The sequence below is a fragment of the Crocuta crocuta genome, unplaced genomic scaffold, assembly GCF_008692635.1.
Source record: "Crocuta crocuta isolate KB4526 unplaced genomic scaffold, BGI_CrCroc_1.0 scaffold337, whole genome shotgun sequence".
Taxonomy (NCBI): Eukaryota; Metazoa; Chordata; class Mammalia; order Carnivora; family Hyaenidae; genus Crocuta; species Crocuta crocuta.
The window spans coordinates 2124489-2151569 of NW_027528873.1; the positions used below are offsets into that span (position 1 = coordinate 2124489).

Consider the following 27081-nt stretch of genomic DNA (forward strand, 5'->3'; position numbering starts at 1 on the left):
AACAAATCAGAATAGGAATGACCCACATATGCCCCACAGGAATGAAGAAGAGGGTCCCTCAAAGATTTGACCCCACGATCAAAGTGGTGCCACTGTTCCTGCTCTGGGTTGGCACAGCCCTGGGCACATTAGGGCTCTGTTGTGTCTTGCTACAATGCCACTCTACACACATCTCTTCCCAAAACTGTCCAGTGGGGAGATTCTCAGAGGAGCTCATGAGGGTGACCAAGTTGTTGAGAAGTAGAGCCCTGGAGAATAAGAGCATGAGTGCTACAGCAATATACACACACACAGATACATGCAGACAGATACACACACAGACACATGCACGCACACTCATATACTTGCATGTACACATGCACACATGCATACTCAGGCACACACACGTGCACAGACACACGGCTTTGTGTGCACTCAGGCATGTCACCACCTGTGGGTGACATTCACCAGAGAGATAGATTCACTTGCTCCCTGTAGTCCCTTTCCAGCTGAAGGGATCTAGTCAAGTTACAGTGAGTAGGTAGGGCAACTGCTCTGTGTGTGATTCTCATGGGAACAGTCCTTTGCTGGAGACTGGGCACATTCTGTTCTGTCCTGGGCACTTCTCAGCCACCCACAGTCTCGTGTGTGTGTGTGTGTGTGTGTGTGTGTGTGTGTGTGTGTGTGTGTAAGCTCCAACTTTTTGTTGTGGGCAGAGCAGAGACAAGAAGTGGGAAGGGGGAATTCTCTCTCTACAGGGCTAAGACCTGTTCCTGGGGAACAGATGGGGCTCCCAGAGGGTGCCCAGAGGAAGGAGAATGGAAGGAGAAGAGGCACAAGAAGAGTAGGTGTTAAGAGACAGAATCCTTTGAGGGTCAGGAAGGTTGCAAGTATGTGACTCATTTCAGGCAGAGTGAGTTCTCGACTATCAAAGGTGATGAAAGAGTGAGTCAGAGACAACAGGGCTGCTTTTCGATAGCCCAAACCCAGAATGGAAAGGTGAGGGAAAATGAATCATTGTGAACAGATCAGGCTGGAACAGCAGAGTGATGCAAAATCCAGAGACAAATTTCCTATCGGTTCTAGTGTCTGAGGAATTGGCCTTCTAGCCACACAGTTCAGAGAACCCTTGTCGATCCATCAACCCCTCTGGGAGGGATTCTACAAGGGGCTGTTCCAGAGCCCGGAAGCTCAGGCTTTTATGCCAAGACTGCTCTGATAGAAGCATTTCCAAAGTGCTTTTCATTTCCCACTTTTCTTTAGCAAGGAGCACTAAATATAATTCAACCTTGACTTGATGGCTGAGATTATCAATGCTGCAGGACAACTTGATTGAGAAATAAAATGTGTCCTGTGCTCTTGGCTTTAGACTCATCACCAAAGAGTGATGACAGCTTTTTCTCCCCAGCCAGGAGAGCAGCCAGAGCTCACATCTCTGGCTTGGGGAGGAAGGGTGAGACTTGTGACTTTGAAGGAGCTTCTGGAAGCACCAGAGAAGAGTGGGACTTTGCAGAGAGTGGGGCTCATGGCGAAAGGGAAGAACAGGATAGAGGGTTCTGCTTCCTTGAGACACTCTGGGGAACTGGCCCACTGCTGGGGGTTGAGGGTGCAAATACCAGTGGATAGGATACTCAGCACAGTCCTCCCTCACTTTGGAGCCAGGGCAAATATCCTGGTGCCTACATTGGCACAGGGGTGGGGGGAGTGGGTGCTATAAATATTCAAGCTTCCCACTGTATAAACTGCATGGACCAGGCCAGTGAGTGGTCTGTGGCAACTATGCTAAATGACACACCAGAAATCCTTCTAAGATTCATGGACTGTGTCATCCATGAAGTTCTTGCACGATGCTAAGATGGAAATAGGGGAATCCTTAAATATGACTGAGATTGCATTTCTCCTCACTCCTGCTTGTGGGGACTGACCAGGTGTAACTGGATTTGGATGACCAAAGACAGGTGCAGTTAGTATGAGGGTGAGCAATGTGGAAATCGACACTGGGGCTATGATTCCACATGGTGTTGCAAAAGGGGACCTGTTGTTCCCTTGCCTTTCCACCCTTTTACCTCCCCACTTCTCCCTATTGCTATCCTTCTCTGCTCTATTTATAAAAGCTCCTCTGGGCAAGAACCTATCTCCTCTGCAGAGTTCCATTCTTAGGCTTTGAGATAGCTCCCGACTTGTGCACTCAGAGTTGTCTGCTCACTTTCAAGGTCCTGCCTATATCCAAGCAGTTCCAGCGGCTGGAAGTCTGGCCTTCTTCTGATGCACGAGGGCTTTCCTCAGTGATGTCCTGTGAGCTAAGGTGATGTTAAGACAGACACCATCAATGTGCCAGAGATTTCTCCAAAAACTAGGACTGGGTGGACCCTGACTTTGTTTAGTCTACTGACCTTTTTTGATTCGTACTTTATTTAAAAAAAAAAATCAGTTGAGATCCTCCAAAATTGAGGTATTTCATATAAAAATGTGAATTCTCAGTGTCTCTTAAAAAGAAAAACAAAATCTAGCAACACAAGACCCCAGGGCTCCATGGCAATGCTTGGCTGGTGCTGAGTAGGGCTGCCCCTGGGATGAAGCTGTGCTGCCCAGTTTGTGAAATCACTGTCACTCCCTATGATATTCCACCTTGCTGGCCAGGCCCATGTCGGCATAGGAGCTGGCCTGCTAACCCGGATCCTAGATGAGTCGGCAGTCTTTCATCTCTCCTTTCCTTATAAACTTAGTGTAGAAGGCAGCTTGCCTCTTCCTGCTGAACTTCCAATAATTGCTTACTGCCAGCATCATTAAGTCCACTCTGGTCCCCTCTCCTGATCCCTCCCAGGTTGTTTCTGTCTATTTTCAATGTGAAGACAGCCAGCTCCTGCACACAGAATGTATGAGTAGAAACTGCCAGGCCAGGTCCTCACCTTAACAGTCCGATTGTCCAGGCCCTTTGTGTGTTCCTCAAACTCTACTCCAACAGTGAAATCCAGGTCATAGTTGCGGAATGTGCTGTTGGTTTTTGTCTTGAAGTTATCGCCGTTTTGATCAATGATTTTTGTCTGAGTCAGACGTACTGCGATCTTGCGGGTGGCAAAATCAATATCTGTTGGCAAAGGGAGTTGTGGAGGTTATGATGTGCTCAGCCGGACTCATTCATTTCTTTAACAAGGCCAAACATTTAGGACCAGAGGCACAGATCATGAGCAGGCCACATTTCTTTGCTCAAATGGAAAAGAAGAGTTGTCTGACACATGGCCAATTTGGGCAACTCAGTCAATTGTCTGGAAACTTAGGGTCTGTCAGTGCCTCTTCAGGAGCCCTAATAGGAGGGGGAGGTAGCAGGTGGGGCTCACTTCTGAGCTGCAACTCCCAGTGTGTACGTGCATTTGTATACACACACACACACACATGTATGTACATGCACGCATGTGCACGCACACGTGCCCACACATACACATCACTCCACCATAGAAGCTCCATTCTATCTGATATATTGGGTTTCCTCCTAAGAGCTGGCTGAACAAAAGACTTCATGGTTTAAAAGAAAAGGACCACTTAAAAACAACCAGTCTAGATCATGGTTAAAAACGGACCATTTGTTAATGGCCATGGCAGGTAAGGATACATACAAACTTCCATTTTTAAAGCAGACTGAGGATGTACTTAGCTAGGCTGTTCTGCCCCAGCCATGAGCCCCCAGGAAAACTTTAAGTATATTCCAAACACTTAATAAATATTTGTTCAGAGATTTCTTTGGTTATTTTTGAGGAATAGATGAATAATTGTTTATATTTTTACTACCGCAAAAAGTTTAAAACAAAGCAGAGAGGAGAGTACAAGGAACTACACACAACCATCCTCCAGATTCAATAATTACCAAGATTTTGCCACATTTACTCCATTTATATGTTTTCTCTGCCTTGATGTTTTTCCCCATCAAGTTCTATAGCAGTTATTTCAATCCCCAGCTTTACTAAGATACAATTAACAAACAACATTGTGTAACTAAGTTGTACAATGTGATGATTTGATACACGAATGTGTTGCAAAATGTTTAGGAACAATAAGGCAGCTCTTTTTAAAGTTCAGTAAGCATTAGAATTTCCATGAAAACTGAAAACTCCTTCAAAGAGATGACTGAATTCTGGCCCCATACATTCTGACTCTGTTAGGTCTCAGGGCAAGCTGTGGGTTTGCATTTCTGATAAACTCCAAGGTGATGTTCACTATTATCGGTCATTGACCACACTTTGAGTAGTATTGCTATGACAGATGGACAGTTGGTACATAGGCAGTCTCTGTTTCCACACACATTTTTGATTCAAAACAATGGCAATGGATATTTGAAAATTAAGTTTCACCAGAGAGCCTTCCAGTTATCTTTAACTGTATCTTTATTTTAAAACAGGAGTGAAATTATTAGAAAGTATTTTAAAGGAAAACATACTCATTTCTTAGTTATAATTAGTAAGTAAAAGGGAGTATGCCCTTCAGTGGGGTGTTTCATTTACTAAACTCTGGATTTCACAGTATGAAGCTAGGTGTAGAATCAATCTTCTTGCTGACCTCTGGTTTTGTATAAAATATCACCCGAGCCAAAATGTCACTGTCCTGTGGAATATATTTAGAAAGAGAGGATAATTCTAGAACTTGCTTCAAACAAGATTAAGCTCTTAATATCTAGCCAAATCATGTTGACCCTCTTTATGTCTGGAAATTCTCCAGATATTTTTGGATGCTAATCTAAATTTTTAGGGTTTGTTTTTTTTTGTTTGTTTTTTTTTTTCAGAAATTCTACCTGGAAATTTTCAGAAGTGTTGACATTGATAATGACCTCAAGAGTGAAAACAATGCAGATTCACTGAGTGTTCTTTCTCTGAGAATCCCAGTCCCATCTCTATGGTAGGTAGGTGATTAAACTTGACACTGTGTGCTGTCTGGTGAGGGATAAATACTATTGAGCCCATGAGAAAGACCAGCAGTTACCAACAGTTCAGGAAGCTCAGGTCAATAGAATTAACATCTCTGCCGGCCATACTTCACACTTTCTGCTGTGCTTCTATAGTAGCCAAGCAGCATAACCTTCATCCTCTCTTCTCATTTCCTTTCCGACCCATTTCCTTCTGGATCTCTTTAGTTACTATCACTCTTCTTCTCCTAAAGGACCATGAAGAGATTGAAGCTGGCTGGTTGGACTTCACTGTGGGCAAACACTTTGACCACAGCTGGGAACCCACAACAGTATCACATCTGCATGGGGAGGGGCCCTGACTGGGCTTTTGGATCTGAAATTGTATAGTCTGCCTTTATCATAAGGGGAAGAATTTCAACTAGCATTAGGCAGCCCAGAAGGTAAAAGGATTAATACCTGTATCCTAAGTTGAAAAGAAAAATAGGTTCAAACTGACATGAGCTGGTGCATGAATGCTACTGCCTTGCTCAAATATTGTTCACGAATATTGTTGAGAACCTGTCATGTCTAAGCATTCACCAATGGGTCTCAAAGCCAGCTGCACATCAGGATCATGTGGGAAGATGTAAAAACTATGTATTTCTGGGTCTTACTTTAGATGCAGAATCTCTGGATACTTTTAGGTCTTGGATTTCCTCATAAGACTATTTGGAGAGACTTCCATGGTTTAAGAAATTTGAAAGCCATGGCTTAAGCACCTACTCCTCAAATCATAGGTGATGACATGGAGGCCGAGAGAGGTTAAGTGACTTGTCTAAGTATATACAGCTGTAGAAGCAATCACAGGGTTTGATAATTGGATGGATATGTGTGGAGGTATCAGGTTGGGAGGAGAAAACAATGGCCTTGAGTTTGGGAATCCAGGTGAGATCCAAAAAGTCAGAGGGAGAATTAATCTTATGGGATACATAGGAGCCAAATTTTAGGTAAGATGATTTGGGGGCTATACTATGTGGACCCTGGGTAATATTTGGGGCCATAATTAAGACTTGCCTTGAAACTAACCAGGAATAGTGCCCCAGGGTGGAAACTCCCCTGGGAAACCTCCCCCAACAAACCCATGAGATAAGTACTGTATTATCTCCCTTTTACCAATGAGGAAACGGGCTCAGAGAAGCTGTGTCACTTTCCCTGGGTTATGTAGTGAGGAAGCAATAGAGGTGGAATTTGAACTCAGAATGGCCTGTCTCCAGGATCAGTGCAGTGCTCTATGAGCCTACAGCTCTGGGCTGGCCCATCTTGTCAGGTGAGACCATCCTAGTTTGTGCACTTTCTGTGGCTGCCCAAATACCAGTAACTTCTGGCTGACCCTTCTTTATAATTCCCCTGGAGGTGCAAGGACTTCTGGGTCCAGCTGATGAGACTTCCCTGTTTGGGGCAGTTTATGTTTTCCAGGGCTCTAGTGTACTGTCTTCACCACATCATAATTGTTTTCTGCGCTCAGGGTCCTATCAGAAATTTGAGGTGGGTCAATCACACTCCAACCTCTGGCCATTCTCTGATACCTCACTCAGCTTCAGCTCCATGGCTTATGGAATTGTGCCTGGGGACGTCCAAACCACACAGCCTGGAATGAGGCAGCAGGATGTGGAATGAGACGAAGGCTCTCTCCTCTGCTCTTTGTGCTGTGAACACTTCTAAGCATCTTGGCCAGCATTCGCAGGGCCTGGGGCATCCCACTGTGTTTGCTTCCTAGGTCACTGGGTCATCAAAAACATGTGGTCTGTGAGCTACTAAGTTTGAGAAATGAGGAAGTAAAACTTAAGAGAAGCTGGTTTCTACACTGAAGAACTTCACAGAGTCTTCATTCTAGGAAATAGACTTGGCAACTCCAACAGTGGGGATATAGGATATAGACTTTCCCGGTCTTATATGGCCATAGCCCTGTGCTGTGGTGGGACATCCCACCCAGCTGGTCTGGTGCTCCACACAACATAATACAGAAAACACTAACAAACCCCCTTCTGAGGCATTTATCTCAGTCACCTGGGCCCTGCAATTATGGAACTATCTCCTGTTTAATTTTCACCTTTCAAGGCAACTGCTGGCCTGCTGAGAAAAGACTAAACAGGACCAAGTGTTCAACTATTCCTGTCTTACAAATTAATCCTTCCTTAAAATTGCTAAAAGCGACTGAAGAGTATTCCATATCTAGTCAGTATAAACACACGTTTGTGGCAGGCAGAGGGCTAATATGTCACACTCCAACTCCTGATTCTCTCCTTCTATCCCAGAAGCGGTCTAGTGAGTCAGGTGACATTTGTGTATCCAGCTTCAGTCCCATTGCTGGACCCTTGGGTCCAGATCTGGAAGCAGCAGAGAGCAGTGGCCATAAGTGGAGTTATTAACTGCATCAGGTTGCTTTGAGGATTAATTTTGATGGTGTTTGTGAAGAGTTCTGCCCAGTGGCTGGTGGCTTGTGGTAATGGCCCCATAAATGGTAGCAGCTGCTATCATTGTAATCATCATTATGAAGTCCCTTGATCTCAGAGGCTGGTGTGCTTGGAGTCCTTAGCATTTTTCTAGATACGCCCTGTGTGTTCGCCCCCTAAATCTCTGCCCCTTTTCTCCTAGCTCTCCAAATGTCATAAGACCCAGACCCAGCCTTGCCTTCTCTAAGCGCTGTTCTGCTCTTTCCTGCCTCCTTCCTCACCTGCTCCTCAGGCCACACAGCTTTACCCCCAGGCGCACTACCTGATCGTTTCCTCTGAGCTTTTTGTGGGGGTGATTGTTCCTTCCTCCAAAGTCTTACCTCTATGAGGATAAGGACAATGCTATCTTCTTGCTCTCTGTCCCCAAGATAGGGCACAAAGTAGGTGTGCAAGAAATACTTCTGGATTGGTTAATGGGCACCCTAGTTTGGGACAGTGGTTCTCACAGTGAGGTCCCTGGGCCAGCAGCTTCACAGCACCTGGGAATGTCTTACAAATGTAAATTCTAGGGCTTGCAGTAGACGTGGGTGTTGGGCCATGTTTGTTTTTACAAGTCTTCCAAGTGATTCTGTGCATGCTACAGTTCAGAACTACTGGTATAAAACAGTGAGGGTCAAATCCAGGTTTAAATCCAGTCCCAGATTTCCCAGCTATGTGACCTCAATGAAGTCACTTTGCCTTTCTGAGCCTAAGTTATCTCACAGTAAAATGGGAAAAGAATGCTCATCTCATAGGGTTATTTATGTAAGGATTCCATTAAAATGATGATAAAATGCTTTACAAAGTAGCAGTGAGCTTGTGGGTATTCGCCCATTGGCTTCTACCCCTCAACCTTTTCTGTTTAGGTGAAACAGTGGCCAGATCAGCATTCAGTCCAGAGTGAAATATTTGGTTCATATTTATGCATCTCCGCTCCATAGTCCAAGGGCTCTGGACTCCGAAGGAGCAGCCAGAATGGTGGCGCATCTACTCTCTCACTAACATAGGCCTGGCTTGTCACATGGGGATTCTAGCCAGCCTATCCAAAGGTTTGTCTACGTAGACCAGTTTCATCACTGCATAGTTTGGCCAGTGGATAGAAATAACTTTAGCTCTTGCTCTTGAGGTCTATGCTGTTCTAAACCCTGGTCCTGAAACCATAGTTAGGAGATGAGAAAGAAACCCACAGACCAGGTGTTAACCAGGTGAAACAAAGGGGAAGGCTCCAGGCAAAAGGACTAAGGAAGAATTGGGAATTACAGAGAAATTTAGAACAGCAGTGTTCCTCAGAGAGGATGTGGAAATCAAGGCACACGGAATTTACCTGGTGGGTTCAGAATGCCCCAGCTGGGACAGAGCTCCTGACAGCTTGCCTACAAATACATTCTGTTTATCATTCACAACTAAGGCTCCTCTAACAAAAATTACTGCTTGTCCCTAGTTGCCCAGAAAGGCAGACCACAGCTAAAAATGCCTATGGCTGATAGAACTGGTTTGTTCTGGAAACACCATCCCCCGTCAATCTTTCTGACCAGTGCTGGAGGAATCTTATCAGGGGCTCTATGCAAATGGAATCAAGCATTGCTGCTTCTCTAGATTGAAAAATGGCTCAGCCTCTTGGCCACCCTTTAGCATTTGCACAGGCTAGTTAATCATGTCACCTCCGCTCCACCCCAGGGAAGGGAGCCAAGGGTTCTGTTGGTGGAATCGTGATATTTCTAATCAAAAGGAAAGGTTTAACTGCAGCTATAGAATACACACACACACACACAGATTATAAAAACACTTCCTCTTTGTACTTTGCAGAGAAAATTATTTTCCTGATATGGTATTTTAACATCAGGGTTATCAAGTATGTTTTATCTGCTTTTCTGGATTAAAGGTATCTTTGAGCCTGATTTATAGCCAGGTGAAATGAATTTCTATCTCAGAGGAAAAGGTCCAAAGGCAAGCTATTTCTGAATAATATATGTGGCTTGTAGCCTCTGCAGAAGAAAACAACACTGTAGTGACTTTATTAAAGCATACTTTCCATAACTGCATTTTGAACAATGCAAGCCATAAAGTTGAAATATGAATATACTACTCACCATTAAAATGCTTTGTAATATGCTTGTGCAAAAAGCTAAAGTTGCAGGCTAAAAGGGCAGGCACTCTTTGTAAATTAAAGAGAGAGATGCACACATATTCATCATAAGAAATCTGAGACCCATTTCAAGTGCAGCTTTGATGGGCTTCAAACCTGGACTTTATCCCCAGATCATCAGCCCTCTTGGGCAACTGTGAGGAGCAGAGTGCAAGAGGATTCTTCTCTGCATCTTCATACCATTTCGTCCTCCAGATAACACATTTAGAGAGAAACTGCGCTGGCCCCCTGCCTGCCTCCTCCTTTCTCTCATGGGCATCTCCAAATACGTTTAAAACCTTTCCTAGCCAGCAGAGGCAGGCTGGAGAACTTGGGATGCTTCCTCCTCCCCTTGCATGAGTTTATCTCCCCACTCGTAATCTAGTACTCCCCACTGGGATGGCGGCAGGGTGGAGGGGCTGCCATTACAACGTAGGAGAGAAGGGGGTCTCGCTCTCCTAGGGGAAGATGCTAGGAAGGGGCTGAACTTATCTTCATTGGGGCTTTTCTACCCCCCAGCACTTTCTCTGTCTAAAAGTCCAAGCAGACTTTGGTTTAAGTAAAGGCTTTGGCAAGGTGTATAACTTCTTTGACTAGTGACCACCAGCAGAAATCCAAATTTTGTGAAACTAACTCTTTGGGTCATCAGACATTTTTTTTTCTTTTTCTCTTTCCCTCTCCCTCATTTGCTAATTGATTCCTACCCAGGGACTCTGAGTGACTCTTGGAATGTTTCCGAGGGTTCTGACTGTCTGCCAGTCAGTTCCTCCTCCCCTACCCCCATGCTTAGTACCTGTAACTAGAACAGTGCCATGGAAAGAGCTTGAGTGATGAAGGCAGGTAGACTGGGACCCTGTCTGAGCAACATCATTTCCTAACCTGGGAAGGTCCTTTCACTTCTCTGGGCTTCAGATTCCTCACTCCATGAAATGGAAAACATTCCTTTCATCTTGATCCCTGACTATACCCTGAGCTCTAGATCTTGTGCCAACGTGCCAATTTTAATACTCCAGCTGGATGTGTTACAGGCATGTGAAATTAAAATATGTGAAACAGAACTCTTAGAATATTCTGCCCTGCCCAGCACCCCTCTCCAAACTCATTCCTCCCCATGTATTCTCTACTTCAGCCTATGGGATCAGCATCTTCCCAATGTTCATCCCTAAGCCTGGGGTTATCTTCATTTACCTCATACTCTCTGGTTTCATATTCCTCTAAAAGCCCTGTTGGCTTTATCTCCAAAATGTATGTTGAACCTGTTCTCTCTTCTTCAGACCCCTGAGGACTCCTAGCCCAAGCCACCATTACTTCTTGCTTGAACAACACAGTGGCCTCCTAGGATGGACCTTCGTGTGTCTAGTCTTGCCTTCCAGTGATTCATTCTCTACACTGTAGCCACCGTGATCTTAAAGAATACAAATAAAATAGATTTTCCTCCATCACAAGGGCCAAACTTTCCCTTGTTTGCCACTTCCCAACACATCAACCTTTGTGTTTCTTGAACACACCCAGAACCTCTGCACTTGCTGTCTCCTATACCTGGGACACTGCTTCTCAACATTCAAACCTTGGCTCACCTGTCAGCAACTCAGACAGCTTTCCCTGAGCACCCATCACTCTTCACCCAATAAGTCATTTTTAGTTTTCTTTAAAGCACATACCACTATCTTATTGATTTTATCTCACTGCCACCAGTGCGTACACTCCTTGAGTGAGAGGGATTTGTCACCTTATTTACCACCATGTTACTGGTACGTAGTGCATTTCTTGGCATGTCATGGGTGCTCAATGCATTTGTTGAATCTGAATAAATTACATGAAATAATATATATAGGTTCTAGAATGATGCTTATCATGGCATGTGCTCACCTCTAATGGTAGACTGTGGCTCTTAAACAGTTAGGACAGGATTTTGAACATTGTGGGTATTCAGGAAACCTTTCCTGGCGGAGACCACTCAGGTAGGAGCTGCCTGACTTCAGTCTCTAGGCTTACCTCCTTTCTGGTTGAATTTTCCAGAGACCCACTAGGGCTTTTTGCAGTGGCCTCTGCTCTTTTAAATATGTGCATATTAATTTAAATTAAAAGATGGTCTTCATAGGAGATGGACCCCTCCTTCCTTTCCAAATAAAGAGGAGAACTGATTTTCCCAACATTTACAATTGGTGGACTAAATATTTCCTAGATGTCTAAATTGAACATTAACTGAGCAGTTTTAGGATACAAGCCTTCCATTACATGTCCACATCTTCACTGATTTACATGATGGTTCACTGAGTACATGAAGGTGTTTCATTTTCCAGGCTCCCTCCTGCCCTGTCACCACCCAGTCACCAAATTTAGTCTATTTCCCACCTTGGACATCCCCTTGTCTACCTTCTTGGCACTGCTCTTACCATCTTCCCAGGGCCATTGCAATAACCTCTTCAGTTCTTTGACAGTTCTGCAGATCTATTCACCTCTGGCTGTCACAGTGAGCATGGGTGGTTTCTCTCTCCTCTGTAGACAATTCCTCTTCTTGTAGAATGAAGTCCACATGTGGCAGCACACTCCATTTGAGATCTGACCTGTCACCTTTCTGACTTTTTTTCATCACCTCCTTGCACTTCACCCTCTCACAATACAACTTTTTCTCTGCCCACACCACATTCTTACTGGCTTGGCCTTTACACATGCCCGCAGAGCAATGACTGACTACATTTCGGTGTGAAGCAATTCTCTCCTTCCTTCAAAACCCCACCCAGGATTTAGGAAGCCTTCAATGACATGTGTATAGTAGCTCTACTCACCACCCACACACATATCTTGCTATGGGCCCAAGGAATGGAATCACTCACTGTCCCATGGGGGATAGATTGCATTTTTTTTAAATGGCTGCAACAATACCTCTCAACCTTCATGCTATTCTTACCATATGGCTTTGACATTCCTCCCACTGAGAGATGGGTCTATATACTCTTACCTTGAAGATAGGTAGGCTCATGACTATTTCAACCAGTAGAATACAATGGAAGTAATGCTTTATGATTTTTGAGCCTGGATCATAAGAGGCCATTCAGCTTTCACTTCCTCTCTCTTTGGATACACCAAGCATGCTGTAAGGAGACCCAGGCCACATGGGGACACCACATGTAGATATTGACAGCCCAGCTGAGGCCTCAGCTGCCTGCCAGTACCTACTGCCAGACACAGAAGTGGGGAAGCCTTTGAAATAGTTCCAGCTTCAGTTATTGTCCACCTGCAACTGAATGAGAGCCCCCTAGCAAGAGCCTAGCAGGGGCCTAGCAGGTGAACCTGGTCAGCCCCCAGAACCACAAGAGACATTAATAAAATGACTGTAGTTTTAAGCCACTATATTTTGGGGGTGATTAGTCACACTGCAGCAGAAAACAGGAACACCATTTGTGCACAGCTATAACTCGACTGACTATACAGTTTGAGTTCCTTGAAAGCAGAGACTCTGTTTGGTGGCGCCTTAGATGGCATAGTCTCTGGCTTCCATGGGGCATGTCTGAACTGTGGTAGAAAAGCCAAATGATTCCCCATGTCTGTACAGTACTGACCTCACTCCTTGGTAGTGAACAGACTCCCCACCAGCATTTGCACAATGCTGGAACTTCAGTTTTAGACATGCCCTCCTCAGGCTCCCCTTTAAATTAAAAACCACTCCCCCCATTCCCTGATACTCTGATCCATGCAGCAGGAGAACCTCAGAAAACTACAGACTCCTCAGGGTGAAAGGGTTTACTAGCTACTTTCCTTGCTATCAAGAAAGTCTAGGGCCTCAAGACACACCAGGTGTCTAAGAAGGCAGGAGAGGAGGTACCACTGACCCTTGGCACTCACTCTCTGAACATTTAGTAACTGTGATAATTTGGGCTAAAACTAAAGGTTACTGTGACATGTGACACTCCTGAAGCTGGCAGCTGAGTCATGTGGGAAGGCTGATGTGTAGAGTGAGTCACTGGCTAGTGACAAAACCAGGTTGTCACCCAGACCCACGTCTCAACAGGAGTCTCTTTCCCTTCTGAGCCAGCCACCAGTCCCCCAGAGAAAGCCACCTCCTTGGTGTGAGGGATTAAAGTCTAAGAAAGTGACGGTTCTTTAGCAGGAAATGGAGTTATACTTAGTGATATTTCCATATTTGGGGATTTGCAGAGATCTCTACAGATGCTCTTCCCAAATGCCAAGGGTTGAATGCTCTAAAGGGCAAAGAAGGCAAGCTTCCTGACTTGTAAATGTTGGGAAAGCAACCCCTGTTCTGCAGGGTGGGTGTGGAGGAAATTGTACAGATCTGCTGGGTTGCTTTTAGCAGATTAAATTGTGGAGGCAGTCCCACTCAGCTGCTTCCAGGGGATGGTAATAGGAGGGCTTGCCTCTTACCTGAAGCCTGGCGAGGGGGCATCAGGGACCAGTCTGCACAACTGAAAACTGAACTGAGGCCTAGTTTTATACCTGAAGTCACACAGGACTCTTATTATTTAAGAAATGCAGCAAAGGACACAAAATTGCTTTCTGATTATATTCCCTGAGTCTGGCTTGTTCAGTACAGGCTGAGAGCTTGAAACTGCCAAACAGCCAATGGCTAGTACTATTATTCCTATTTGGCAGATGAGGAAGCTGGTTCTGCAAGGTTAAAAAATTGGTCAGGGTTAGAGAACAAGCCTTATGTGGGCTGGCCCCTCTGTTTTGGTTTCCTCACCTGCATGATCTTGTTCAGAATTATACCTCCGAGTTAAGCTCCAGATCATCTGTCCATATGTAGAATTAGTCTTCCATTTTTTATTTCTTCTAATTTTTAGGTTTATTAATTTATTTTGAAAGAGTGAGTGAGCTGGCGAGGGGCAGAAAGAGAAAGGGAGAGAGAAAATCCCAAACAAGGTCTGCACTGTCAGCAGAGCCTGATGTGAGCTCAAACTCATGAAAAATGAGATCATGATCTGAACCAAAACCAAGAGTTGGATGCTTAAACAACTGAGCCACCGAAGTGCCCCTAAGTCTTCCATTTCTATTGTTCATTCAGGGCACTAACCTTAGTGCAACGAGTTTGGGGCTCTGGAAGGTGGATTTGTGCTTCCTCTCCCCCAACCTCCCATGTATTTGATGTAAAATTCTGAGAGCCAGGAGGGAAAAGACAGCTATTCTGTATTTGAAACATGTCTAAAATACATGGAGAAAACTCCAATCTCTATACATCACACAATATGTCAGCTCTCCGTCTTCACCGACAGAGTAGAAATGTTCATCAATGGGGTGGGCACCTGGGTGGCTCAGTCAGTTAAGCGTCCAACTTCAGCTCAGGTCATGATCTCATGGCTTGTGGGTTCGAGCCCCACATTGGGGTCTATGCTGACAGCTCAGAGCCTGGAGCTGCTTCAGATTCTGTGTCTCCCCCTCTCTTTGTCCCTTGCTCTGCTCTCTCTCTCCCTCTCAAAAATAAATAAATGTTAAAAAAATATATAACAAAATTAAAAAAAAAAGAAATGTTTATTAAACTAGAAGTTAATTGCACAGAAAATTCCACAATTCCCATTCTTGGTGAGACTTCCCATCATCATACCCAAATTATTGGACATCTGACCCCACGTGCAGCCCCAGCAGTGGGGAAATTCCAACCAGGAGCTCCTTATGTGGAGAGTTCTAAAGCTGGAAAAGGTGATGAGGAAGCTGTTGCAGGCTGTTGCCTGAAAGAAGCACAGGCAGCCAAAGCTTCCTGCCCAGGGCCTGGCCCATGGCAGCTGCTCCACACAGTGAGTTCCTCCTTCACATTTCAAATTATTTCTGTCAGCCCATGAGAGATTCCACAAGAGAGTCAACTCAGGACTCACAATGATCAAGCTCTTGGCCTGAAGTCCAGTTCCAAAGCCAGGCAATCAGCAAGTTGTTTGATTTGCATGCCAAAAGCTACTGCTAGCCTTCTATGGGTCTCACATTCTCTAGAATAACAAATTTAGCCACTCCTTGTGTGCTTCCCCACTATAAGCCTGGCACAAGAGCAATGCAAGGGTCATTCATGGATAATGTCAGGTCTAACTGGCTACCTAAGAGATGGTGATCCAAAGTGGGGGAGCTACTGCATTATCTTGTCAAGTTTGGTTTTACTCCGTGTGTGCATGTATGTGCATATGTGAATCCCACATTCATGTACCTTTTCTGTGTGCCATGTATTATGCTAAGGACATTCCAGACATAATCTCATTTACTATTATTCCCAATTTACAGATGAGGAATCTGAGTTTCAGAATTTCTATGATGTACCTATTATTACATAGCTAGCAAATAAGGAGCAAGGCTTACATACAGATCTGTTGAACTCCATAATGGCACTGTCTGGAGGGCTGGATTATAGTTCTCCCAAAGATCCCCTCCCTCTTCCATCCTTTCCGTCTCCCTTACCTAGGGCTTTCATGTAGCCTTCAAAGTTCTCATTACTCTCCATCTCCCAGGTGCCATTCTGGTCCCTTGTCATGGTGATAGCCTCTGGTTCAATGTGGATGAATGTTGAAAGTCAAGGAGCAGGCTTCAGGGAGAACATGTTGAAATAAGCTACTTTTATAGCCTAGTGACTAGGTTTATGGCTTTGAGATAACTGGTTCAAAGATCATAAGCACAACCTAAAAAAACTTTCCTTTCCTTTGCAAAGTTCAGCAGGACTATGAACAATCCATGCTCAAAGTCCATTGTGGCCACATGGGTGTCCCAATGACCTGTACCATATGCAGGGGCCAAAAGCAGCTCATATTTGGCTTGCTGGGATCCCACAGGGCCCTTGTCCCCACGCTAAACACTTTGTCTGACGTTTAAGGAAAAACAAATATCTAGTGCCCACCCCACACTGGGCAGTGCCCAATCTGCTAAACGCAAGCCAGACAAAGAGGGAAGCCAGATGGGAGGCAGAGGGGCAGTGGGACTCTGTTTCAAGAACCAGGAGCAAGCTGAAGATCACCTTGACCAAAATAGGGGACATAGCTGAAGTTTGGACAAGAACTCTTGGTTTGGGCTATTTCCCAAATTGGCTGTCCCAGGGGGTGAGAAAATGGGTTGGTTTACTGCTGTGATGCATAGTTCTGAGAGATGAGGCCTGAACAGGGGCTGCTATACTTTGAAAAATAGAGTTGTGAGCTGAGATGGATAACCATGAATCCTCAAAAGTGAGGCCAGTTTTGATTTTGGCACTTTGGATCTCTAATATATGTATTTATATGCTATGAAATCTAAGCAAATGATTCCATTTGTGTGTGGTTTGGGGGATGTAAAACAGCACATTTATTTTTTTAGTAAATACACTAGAGTCAGGAAGACACACAGTAAAAGAATGGATCAGCTGAAAGGGGTACCTGGGTGGCTCAGTTGGTTAAGAATGGCTCAGCTGCTATCAAAAAACCAATATAGGATAAAAGGAGGAGTAAAGGACAAATAGAAAATGAGTGAAAGCAGAAGAAGCAGACAGGTAAGTAGCATCAGGCTTCATTATTTGATGTTTGGCCAGAAACTGCTATAAGCTGAGCACTTAGCCTTCTGGGCTGGAACGGTAGGTATTCCCCTTTAGGTTCAGATTCAAGGACCTCTAAATGGCCACTCCTACCCCCAACTGAGCCTCCTATAGGCCTCCTTTGCAAGAAAATAATAAAAAAGCTGATCTGATATGGGAGAGAGTTAGGAACAAAAATGAGGTTGCTAATTGCAATAAGCCAGAGATTTGAATTTCAATGGGTGGGTGGAGGCATTTACCCTGTGTCAGGTGGGAAGTTGAAACTAAGATGTTTGGATGAAACCAAAACACTGAACAGACTACCCTGTCATTGAGAATGTGAAATAGCCAAAAATCTTCCCAGAGACAATAAGAAAGTTTGTCTATTTGGCCTGAGATCTATGTGAGTTAAAAAGAAATTCTACCCTACTTTGCCTCTGGTTTGGGGTTTGAGCTTATGCTTCCTGCTAGCCAATGTATTAAATGAATGGAGTCCTGGACCTTGCAAAGCTTACAGGCTGCCAGAAAGAATTTAATGTAAAAACTGTCTGGAAGGACACATCTTCAAATCAAGCCAACCAGAATTCCCTGTTATAAAGACAGCCAAATGTGAGCTCATCCAAAATTGTAAAACACGTATGAATACCCACCAAGAAAGCACACATCAGCAGAAATATGCAGTCAAATTAAACTTCTAACAACTCAGATAATACAAATGGTCAGTTACAAGCTATAAAGTAAGTATGTTTATAATGAGAAAAAAACTTAAAAGCACTTAAAAACATGAAAATGGATAAAATGACATTTAAAAATATATTGAAAAATAACCAGAGAGTAGTTATAGAAATTAAAAAATATAGTCATTAAAATTTGAAAGATAATAGGTGGATTAAAGAGCTGATTAAACACAGCTGGAGAGAGAATTAGTAAACTGGATGATAGAGCCAAGGAAGTTACCAGAATGTATGTAACACAGAACACACTGGTAGAAATTTAGAGGAACAAAATAAAAATGAAATTCTAAAATCTTCCAGAGAAAATAAAAGAATCATATAGATTACCTATAAATAAACAATAATCAGATTGATACCAGACCTCTCAACAACTTTGATGGAAGACAACAATAGAATAATACCTTGCAATAATAAGGGGAAATACTTTTGATTAAGAATTCTGAATGCAGTCAACTTCATTAAAATAGAAGGGTTTCAAAAACTAAAATTATTTCAGACTTTATAGCCCCAAACTGGAAACAACCCAAACATTCATTGACAAATTAATGGATAAACAAATTGTGGTGTATTCACACAATAGAATACTACTCAACAGTAAAAAGGAACAATCTCCTGATACACATAATAATGTGAATGAATCTCAGGGGTATTATGCTGAGGGAAAGAAACTTGACACAAAAGGTCATATACTGCATTGTTTCATTCATAAGAAACTCCAGAAAAAGGATCTAATCTACAGTGATATAAAAGAAATCAATGATTTGGTAAGTGCAGGAGGAGAAGGTGGGGATAGGAAAGGACACAAGGGAAATTTCTTGGGGAGGTAAGTTGAAAATGTCTATAGGTCACATGGTGGCTGTATGACAACTGTTAAAACTAAAACTGTGCAACTGATATCTGTTCCTTTTTTATTATATATAATTTAAACTTCAATTTAAAAATGAATAAAAAAAATTTTACTCATGGGCACCTGGGTGGCTCAGTTGGTTAAGAATCTGACTCTTGATTTTGGCTCATATCATGATCTTGGGGTTTGTGGGTTTGAGCCATGCTTTGGGGTCTGTAGCTGATAGGGCGGAGCCTGCTTGGAATTCCCTCCTTCTTTCTCTGAGACTCCCTTTGCTTGCATGCTCTCTTTCTCTCTCTCTCTGTCTCATAATAAATAAACAAACTTAAAAAAAAACTATAACAATATTTTATTCATGCATTCATTCATGATTATTTTTGCAAAAAAGATTTAGTAGCATCTCAAACTAAAATCCCATATTATACCCACATGGGAAATTAGCTGATTGATGTGTATGCTAAGACTATAATTATTGATTGACTAGATGTTTGTAAGAAATATAAGTTTAGATATTATCTGATTAAACACACATTAGATATTATCTAATTAAAACACACATTGTTGGGGCGCCTGGGTGGCTCAGTCGGTTAAGTGTCCGACTTTGGCTCAGGTCATGATCTCATGGTTCATGTCTGGGTGGCTGTGTTGGTTAGGCGTCTGACTCTTGATTTCAGCTCAGGTCATGATGTCACAGTTCTCGCAAACCATGAGAGCCCTGTGTTGGGCTCTGCACTGATAGTGGGGAATCTTCTTGGGATTCTCTCTCTCCCTCTCTCTCTGTCCCTCCCCATGCTTGCACACACTCTCTCTCCCTCAAAATAAGCAAATAAACATTTAAAAATATTATCTGGGAGCACCTGAGTGGCTCACTAGGTTAAGTGTTCAACTCTTGGTTTCACCTCAGGTCGTGAACTCACAATTTTGTGAGTTTGAGCCTTGTGTCTGACTCTGCACTGGCAATGTGAAGCCTGCTTGGGATTCTCTCTCTCTCTCTCTCACACACACATTCCTACCCCACGCATGCTCTGTCGCTCTCAAAATAAATGAATAAACATTAAAAAATATTATCTGAGAAATCTCTAGAGAAGTGGTTTTCAACCCCTAGCAAGGGTCAGATTTATCTGTAGGGCTAATTAAAACACACATTGTTGGGGCGCCTGGGTGGCTCAGTCGGTTAAGTGTCCGGCTTCGGCTCAGGTCATGATCTCATGGTTCATGGGTTTGAGCCCGCATCAGACTCTGTGCTGACAGCTCAGAGCCTGGAGCCTATTTTGGATTCTGTGTCTCCCTCTCTCTCTCTGCCCCTCCTCCACTCATGCTCTGTCTCTCTTTCTGTCTCAAAAATAAATAAACTATAAAAAATTAAAAAAAATAAAACACACATTGTTGGGGGGAGGCAGGAAGATGGCAGGGGAGGATACTGAGTTCAGCTCGTCCCATGGGCACACAGAGATAACAGCTACATCTATGCAACGGTTACCTGTGAAAAAGACTTGAACTCTGGCAAAACAGACTTTCCACTTAATCTTAGAGAGAAAGCCATGTTGAAAAGGGTAGGAAAGGTAGAGAAGTAATTGGGAACCAAACTTACCCAGTGAGACTAACTACAAATGGGAAGGACATCACAGACATAGAGAAGTGAGAGAGTCAGGTTCCATACCAGGCCCCCCTGGCACTGGGTACCTGCATTGAAAAGATGAGTTCCTTGAACATATGGCTTTGAAAACTAGCAGAGCTTAACTTCAGGAGCTTTGAAAATCACTGGGGCTTAACTCCAGGAACTTTAAAAGTCAGTGTGTTTAACTCTGGGAGAATTGGAGGGTGAAAGGAAACTGAGTTCCTGCCATTAAAAAGCCAGCATAATAAATAACTCAGCTCCAGACACAGCACAAATAAAGCAGTGTGAAAAGTACCTGGGGGGTGCACCTGGGTGGCTCAGTCAGTTAAGCGTCCAACTTTGGCTCGGGTCATGATCTCATGGTTAGTGGGTTCAAGCCCCACGTCAGGCTCTATGCTGACAGCCAACTCAGAGCCTGGAGCCTGTTTCGGATTCTGTATCTCTCTCTCTCCCTGACCCTCCCCTGCTCACGCTCTCTCTCTCTCTCTCTTTCTCTCTCTCTCAGAAATAAAACATTTTAAAAAATTAAAAAGAAAAGAAAAGTACCTGGGGTAGACATGAAGGAGATTTATTGATTAATCTTAAAACGTGTGCTGGAGAGGCAGGGACCTTTAGGAGATATCGCCAGGAAGAAAATAATTTCTCTTCTCCTCCAGCCTAGATGGCCTGATGTTTGTGGAAGCTAGAACTAATACTCTCTATCTACCTTGCTAGTACTGTGAGCCCTACCCCTGTGTTCACCTGCAGAGCCCACCCTGTCCAACCTGCTAGCTTCATCAGGTATCCCTCCAAAGCAGCCGCTGTCCTTTGATACTCTGTAGGCAGCCGTGGCCAGGACTGATGCCACTCCAAAGTGACTCCTGACCTGGGTAGGGAGGAAGATAACCCTATGCACCAGTATTGCAGTTGTAGCAGATGGCCCTCTTACCTGGCTGTCCAGAGAGCAAGTCTTGCCCTTTGTTATGCCTGCAGCTGTGGCAGAGAGGCTAAGTGCAAACAGCTAATCTGACTGCCAGCTCCACCCACCAACAAGACCACAGTGACCTCAGACAGGCCTCTCAACAGGGACCAAACCCTGCCCAGTACGCCCACAGCAGGCAAAGTAGATCACTGCAACCAGCTGGGCTGAAGGCAAATACAGCTTAGTCATAAGAGGAAGATGCACGCGGCCCACACAGAGGATACTCCTGAAGAAGTGCCTGGTTCTGGTGACCAGAGGGGACTGCACTAGACAGCACAATACCCCTTCTTCACAACGCCACAAATTTCAAGACTAGAGATGTAGCTGACCTACCTAATACATAGAAACAAACACAGAGAGGCAAAATTAGTTGACAGTGGAATATCTCCCAAATGAATGGATAAGACAAAATCACAGTAAAAGAACTAAATGAAACAACTTAAGCAACATGCCTCATAAAGAATTCAAAGTAATAGTCATAAAGATATGCACTAGAGTTAACAGAAAAGTGGATGTGCACAATGAGAACATCAACAAAGAGAAATATAAAAAATAACAAATCAGAGCTGAAGAATTCTATAACTGAAATTTAAAAAAATACACTGGAAAGAATCAATAGCAGATTAGAGGACACCAAAGAATGGGTCAATGATCTGGAAGACAGGATAATAAAAAGTAACCAAGTTGAACAGGAAAAAAATAATAATAAAGAATGAGAATATATTAAGAGACTCAGCAATATCATCAAATGTAATAACATTCATAGTAGAGGTATCCCAGAAGGAGGTGAGAAAGAGAAAGGGACAGAAAATTTATTTGAAGAAATAATCACTGAAACCTTTCCTAATCTGGGGAAAGGAAACAGGGCATCCTGGTTCAGGAAGCACAGAAAGCCCCTAACAAGATGCACCCAAGGAGGTCTACACCAGATACACAATGATTTTAAAAAGTAAAAATGGCAAAAAGCAGCAACAAACAGAGAATCTTAAAAGCAGAAAGAGATGGTGCAAAAACAGACACAGACAAATGGAATAGAATAGGGAACCCAGAATTGGACCCACAAATGTATGGCCAAGTAATCTTTGACAAAGCAGTAAAGAGTATCCAATGGAAAAAAAGACAGTCTCTTTAGCACATGGTGCTGGGAGAACTGGACAGCAACATGCAGAAGAATGAAACTAGACCACTTTCTTACACCATACACAAAAATAAACTCAAAATGGTTGAAAGGCCTAAATGTGAGACTGGAAACCATCAAAATCCTAGAGGAGAAAGCAGGCAACAACCTCTGTTACCTCAGCTGCAGCAATTTCTTGCTTAACATATCTCCAAAGGCAAGGGAATTAAAAGCAAAAATGAACTATTGGGACCTCATCAAGATAAAAACCTTCTGCACTGCAAAGGAAAGAATCCATAAAACTAAAAATGCAACCAATGGAATGGGAGAAGATAGTTGCAAATGACAGATAAAGGGTTATTATCCAAAATCTATAAAAAACTTACCAAACTCAACACCCAAAAACAGATAATCCAGTGAAGAAATGGGCAGAAGACATGAATAGACACTTTTCCAAAGACATCCAGATGGCCAACTGACACATGAAAAGATGCTCAACATCCCTCATCATCAGGGAAATACATATCAAAGCCACACTGAGATACCACCTCACACTGATCAGACTGGCTACAGTGAACAACTCAGGAAACAACAGATGCTGTTGAGGATGTGGAGAAACGGGAACCCTCTTGCACTTTTGGTAGGAATGCAAACTGGTTTAGCTGCTCTGGAAAACAGTGTGGAATTTCCTCAGAAAATTAAAAATAGAACCACCTTATGACCCAGCAATAGCACTCCTAGGGATTTATCCAAAGGATACAGGAGTGCTGATTCATAGGGGCACATGTACCCCAATGCTTATAGCACTGCTTTCAACAATAGCCAAATTATGGAAAGAGCCTAAATGTCCATCAACTGATGAATAGTTTACTCAAAGATGATTTAGTTTATATATACAATGGGATACTACTTGGCAATGAGAAATAATGAAATCATGCTATTTGCAGTGATGTGGATGGAACTGGAAGGTATTATGGTGAGTGAAATAAGTCAGTCAGAGAATGACAGATATCATATGTTTTCACTCATATGTGGATCATGAGAAACTTAATGGAAGACCATTGGGGAAGGGTAGGAGAGAAAATAGTTTCAAACAGAGAGGGAGGGAGGCAAATCATAAGCGACTCTTAAATATAGAGAACAAATTGAGGGTTGATGAGGGTGCAGGGACGAGGGGAAAATGGGTGATGGGCATTGAGGAGGGCACTTGTTGGGATGAGCACTGGGTGTTGTATGTAAACAAAGAACCATGGGAATTTACCCCAAAACCAAGAACACACTTTACACACTGTATGTTAGCCAATCTGACAATAGATTATATTAAAAAAAAAAAAAAAAGAAATAGCAATGAAAACTGTGAGGATTAAACAAAGAAAAAAAAGAAGCAAGAAAAAGGAAAATAGTTATACACAAAGAAGACCCTATGAGGCTATGAGCTAATTTTTCAGCAGAAACTTTGCAGGCCAGAAGGTAGTGGTATGATATATTCAAAGTACTGAAAAGAAGAAAACCTACAACCAAGAATATTCTACCCACTAACATTATCGTTCAGAATAGAAGAAGAGATACAGAGTTTCCCAGACAAATAAAAGTTAAAGGAATTCATCACCACTAAACCATCCTTACAAAAAAATGGTAAAGGGAATTCTTTACATGGAAAAAAAGAGACCATAACTAGAAGTAATAAAATTATGAAAGGAAAAATTTTAGTGGTAAAAGCAAGCATGTATTAAAGATAGTATATTCATTACTTACAAAGCCATATGAAGGTTAAAACATTAAAGTAGTAATAACCAATTATATCTATAAAAATTAGGTGACACACAAAAAATTAATAGACATAAAATATGACATCATATATATAAAACATGGTGAAGGGAGTAAAATATTAGTGCCTTTAGAATGTATCTAAACTTAAGTGACAAACTTAATATAGACAGCCATATACAGAAAATGTTATATATGAACCCAATGGTAATCACAAATCTGAAACATATAATAGATACAAAAACAAACAAACAGACAAATAAATAAATAAAAAGAAAGGGAATCCAAGCATAACACTAAAGAAATCATCAGGCAACAAAGGAAAAGATGAAGAGAAGAAAGAAGAAACAGGAGAATTACAAAAACAACCAGAAAACAATCAACAAAATGGCAAGAAGTACATACCTATCAATAATTACCTTAAATGGGGGCACCTGGGTGACTAAGTTGGTTAAGTGTCTGACTCTTGATTTCAGCTTGGGGCATGATCTCATGGTTTGTGAGATTGAGCCCCGAGTTGGGCTCCACACTGACAGGATGGAGCCTGCCAGGGATTCTCTGTCTCCCTCTCTATGCCCCTCCACACCCTCATCCACGTGTATGCATGTGTGCTTGCTATCTCTTTCTCTCTCTCAAAATAAATAAATAAACGTAAAGAATTACCTTAAATATAAATAAACCAAATACTCCAATCAAAAAACATAGGTGACTTAATGGATAAAAAAGTAATACCCATCTATATGCTGTCTACAAGAGACTCACTTCAGACCTTAAGTCACATACAGATTCAAAGTGAAGGGATGAAAAAACTTGTATCATGCAAATCAAAGTGAGGAAAAAAAAAAAAAGCCAGGATAGCAATACTTAGGTCAAATCAGTAAACTTTTGTTTTACCAGAAAAGTGGCTATTAATGTTTATGGGATATTAATATAGAAATTCATGCCAATTCAGAAAATCCTCATTCTTATAATAGCTTTGTGTATGCTAAAATGGCAATTTTCAACTGGGGGTGGTTTTGCCCCACAGGGGACATTTGGTCATGTCTGGGGACATTTTTGTTTGTTATAACCGAAGGCTAGGAATGCTGCTCAACATCCCATGATGTATAGGACAGCCCCCTACAACAAAGACTTATCCTGCTTCAAACCCTGCAGTGATAACATGGGCTCTTGAGACTATTATCTAAAGGGCACCAGGGGCGCCTGGGTAACTCAGTCGGTTAAACGTCTGACTTCGGTTCAGATCATGATCTCATGGTTCATGGGTTCGAGCCCCACGTAGGGCTCTGTGCTGACAGCTCAGAGCCTGGAGCCTGCTTCAGATTCTGTATCTCCCTCTCTCTCTGACCATCCCCTGCTCACACTGTCTCTCAAACATAAATTAAAAAAAAAAAAAACACTAAAAATTATGAAAAAGGGCACCAGAATTTAATGAGATAGTTTTAAAATAAAGCTTCTGAGACACTATGAAATCTGATTTCTTCTCAATCTGTAGTAGCAACAGTATTTCAAGAAACTTAAGACACTACAACGTAGAAGTATACTTCAGTATCTGTAAATTTGTCATTATACAGTTCATCTAAGTATTCTGCCCTATTAGTTCCATGAGGGCAAGATCGAGGGCAAGATCAAGGGCAGTCTTGATCTTTGCTGTATCCCCAATGCTTGAGACATGATAGGCACAAAAATGTTCTTTTAATGTGTAAACAAGTGAAGCAGATTACTAACTCAACTTCTCTCTCTAATACAGCATGATCATGGTAGCCAGTGGTGATAGATGTGAAGTATCTTTGGTTCCAGTTATTCCTCACATCCTCTTTAAGAAGTTGGTCCACTTGGGGCACCTGGGTGGCTCAGTTGGTTAAGTGTCAGACTTCAGCTTAGGTCATGATCCCACCATTTGTGAGTTTGAACCCCACATTGGGCTCTGTGCTAATGGTGCAGAGCCTGCTTAGGATTCTCTCTCTTCCTCTCTCTCTGTCCCACCCGTGCATGTTCATACTCACTCTCTCTCAATAAATAAATAAATAAACTTAAAAAAAAAAGAAGTTGGTCCACATACTGGACCATTATACCAAAGTTTAAATCCCTGAATAACCCATTGTTGATGTTGCCAGGGATGATAATTATTTTGCATCCAATTAAGAATATCAGCAATAAGCTCAAGCTCCTGAGATGGATCTTTTAGCCAGTCACTGGTACTCTCCTATGATGCCAAACTTGATAATTTTACAGATGTTCTTCAACTGTTGCAGTAACATAGTTCATTTTTTCATGTAGATCTTTTTGAAGTGACTTTAAGAGAACTCTCCAAAAATGCCACATCATATAATTGACTGCATTTAACCCAATAGCATCTCTGGTTAGTTTTAAAGCTCATTCACTTCTTTCATCATACTGCAGAACAAACCAAAATTAATCATAAACATTTCTAAGTTATTCACTATAAATGATCTGGACCACTGGATTGGGGCCATCATTCTGTGGTACTGGATCTATATTTGCCCATTCTTTTTTTTTTTTTTTTTTTAGTGTTTATTTAACTTGAGGGAGAGAGAGAGTGAGAGAGGACACAGAATCTGAAGCAGGCTTCAGATTCCAAGATGTAAGCACAGAGCCCTACATTGGGTTCAAACTCATGAACAGTGAGATCATGACCTGAGCCGAAGATGGATGCTTATCCTACTGAGCCACTCAGGCACCCCTATATCTGCCCATTCTGCTCTCTCCCTGTACAGGACGTAAGTGAGTGAGTCCAGGCTCAGGAATCCACTGTCCATAGGGGACACCACCACCTCTTTCGGCTCAGCCACCATAGTTTCTTCCTGCAGGCCAAGTGGACTTTAAAGCAAAGACTGTAGAAGAGGAAAAGAAAGGCATGACATAATGATAAAAGAATCAATCTAACAATAAATATAATAATTGTAAATAGCTATGCATCCAACACTGGAGGACCTAAATACATAAAGCAATGTTAACAGACATGAAGGACTTTGACACTTCACTTATATCAATGGATAGATCATTTTGACAGAAAATCAACAAAGAAATAGTGGCTTCAAATGACACATTAGACGAGCTCGAACCTAACAGA

General features: G+C 42.6%; 1 protein-coding gene and 1 pseudogene across 2 annotated transcripts in view; both read right to left on the bottom strand.

Moving 5' to 3' along the window:
• The window catches only part of LOC144225487 (retinol-binding protein 2), a 67160-nt gene that overhangs the window by 6391 nt on the left and 33688 nt on the right, over positions 1-27081 (bottom strand). Inside the window, exons 1-2 of one of the 2 annotated variants that reach the window (XM_077756686.1) lie at positions 15869-15966; positions 2889-3067 (exon numbers count right to left, since the gene is read on the bottom strand). In XM_077756686.1, coding sequence (XP_077612812.1) covers positions 2889-3067; positions 15869-15941 — 252 coding nt within the window. In that variant the 5' untranslated portion in view covers positions 15942-15966. Of the gene's footprint in view, positions 1-2888; positions 3068-15868; positions 15967-27081 lie in introns of those variants that run through there. The other variant, XM_077756685.1, reaches the window with a different exon arrangement.
• Positions 21188-26767, bottom strand: LOC144225435 (protein farnesyltransferase/geranylgeranyltransferase type-1 subunit alpha-like; annotated as a pseudogene).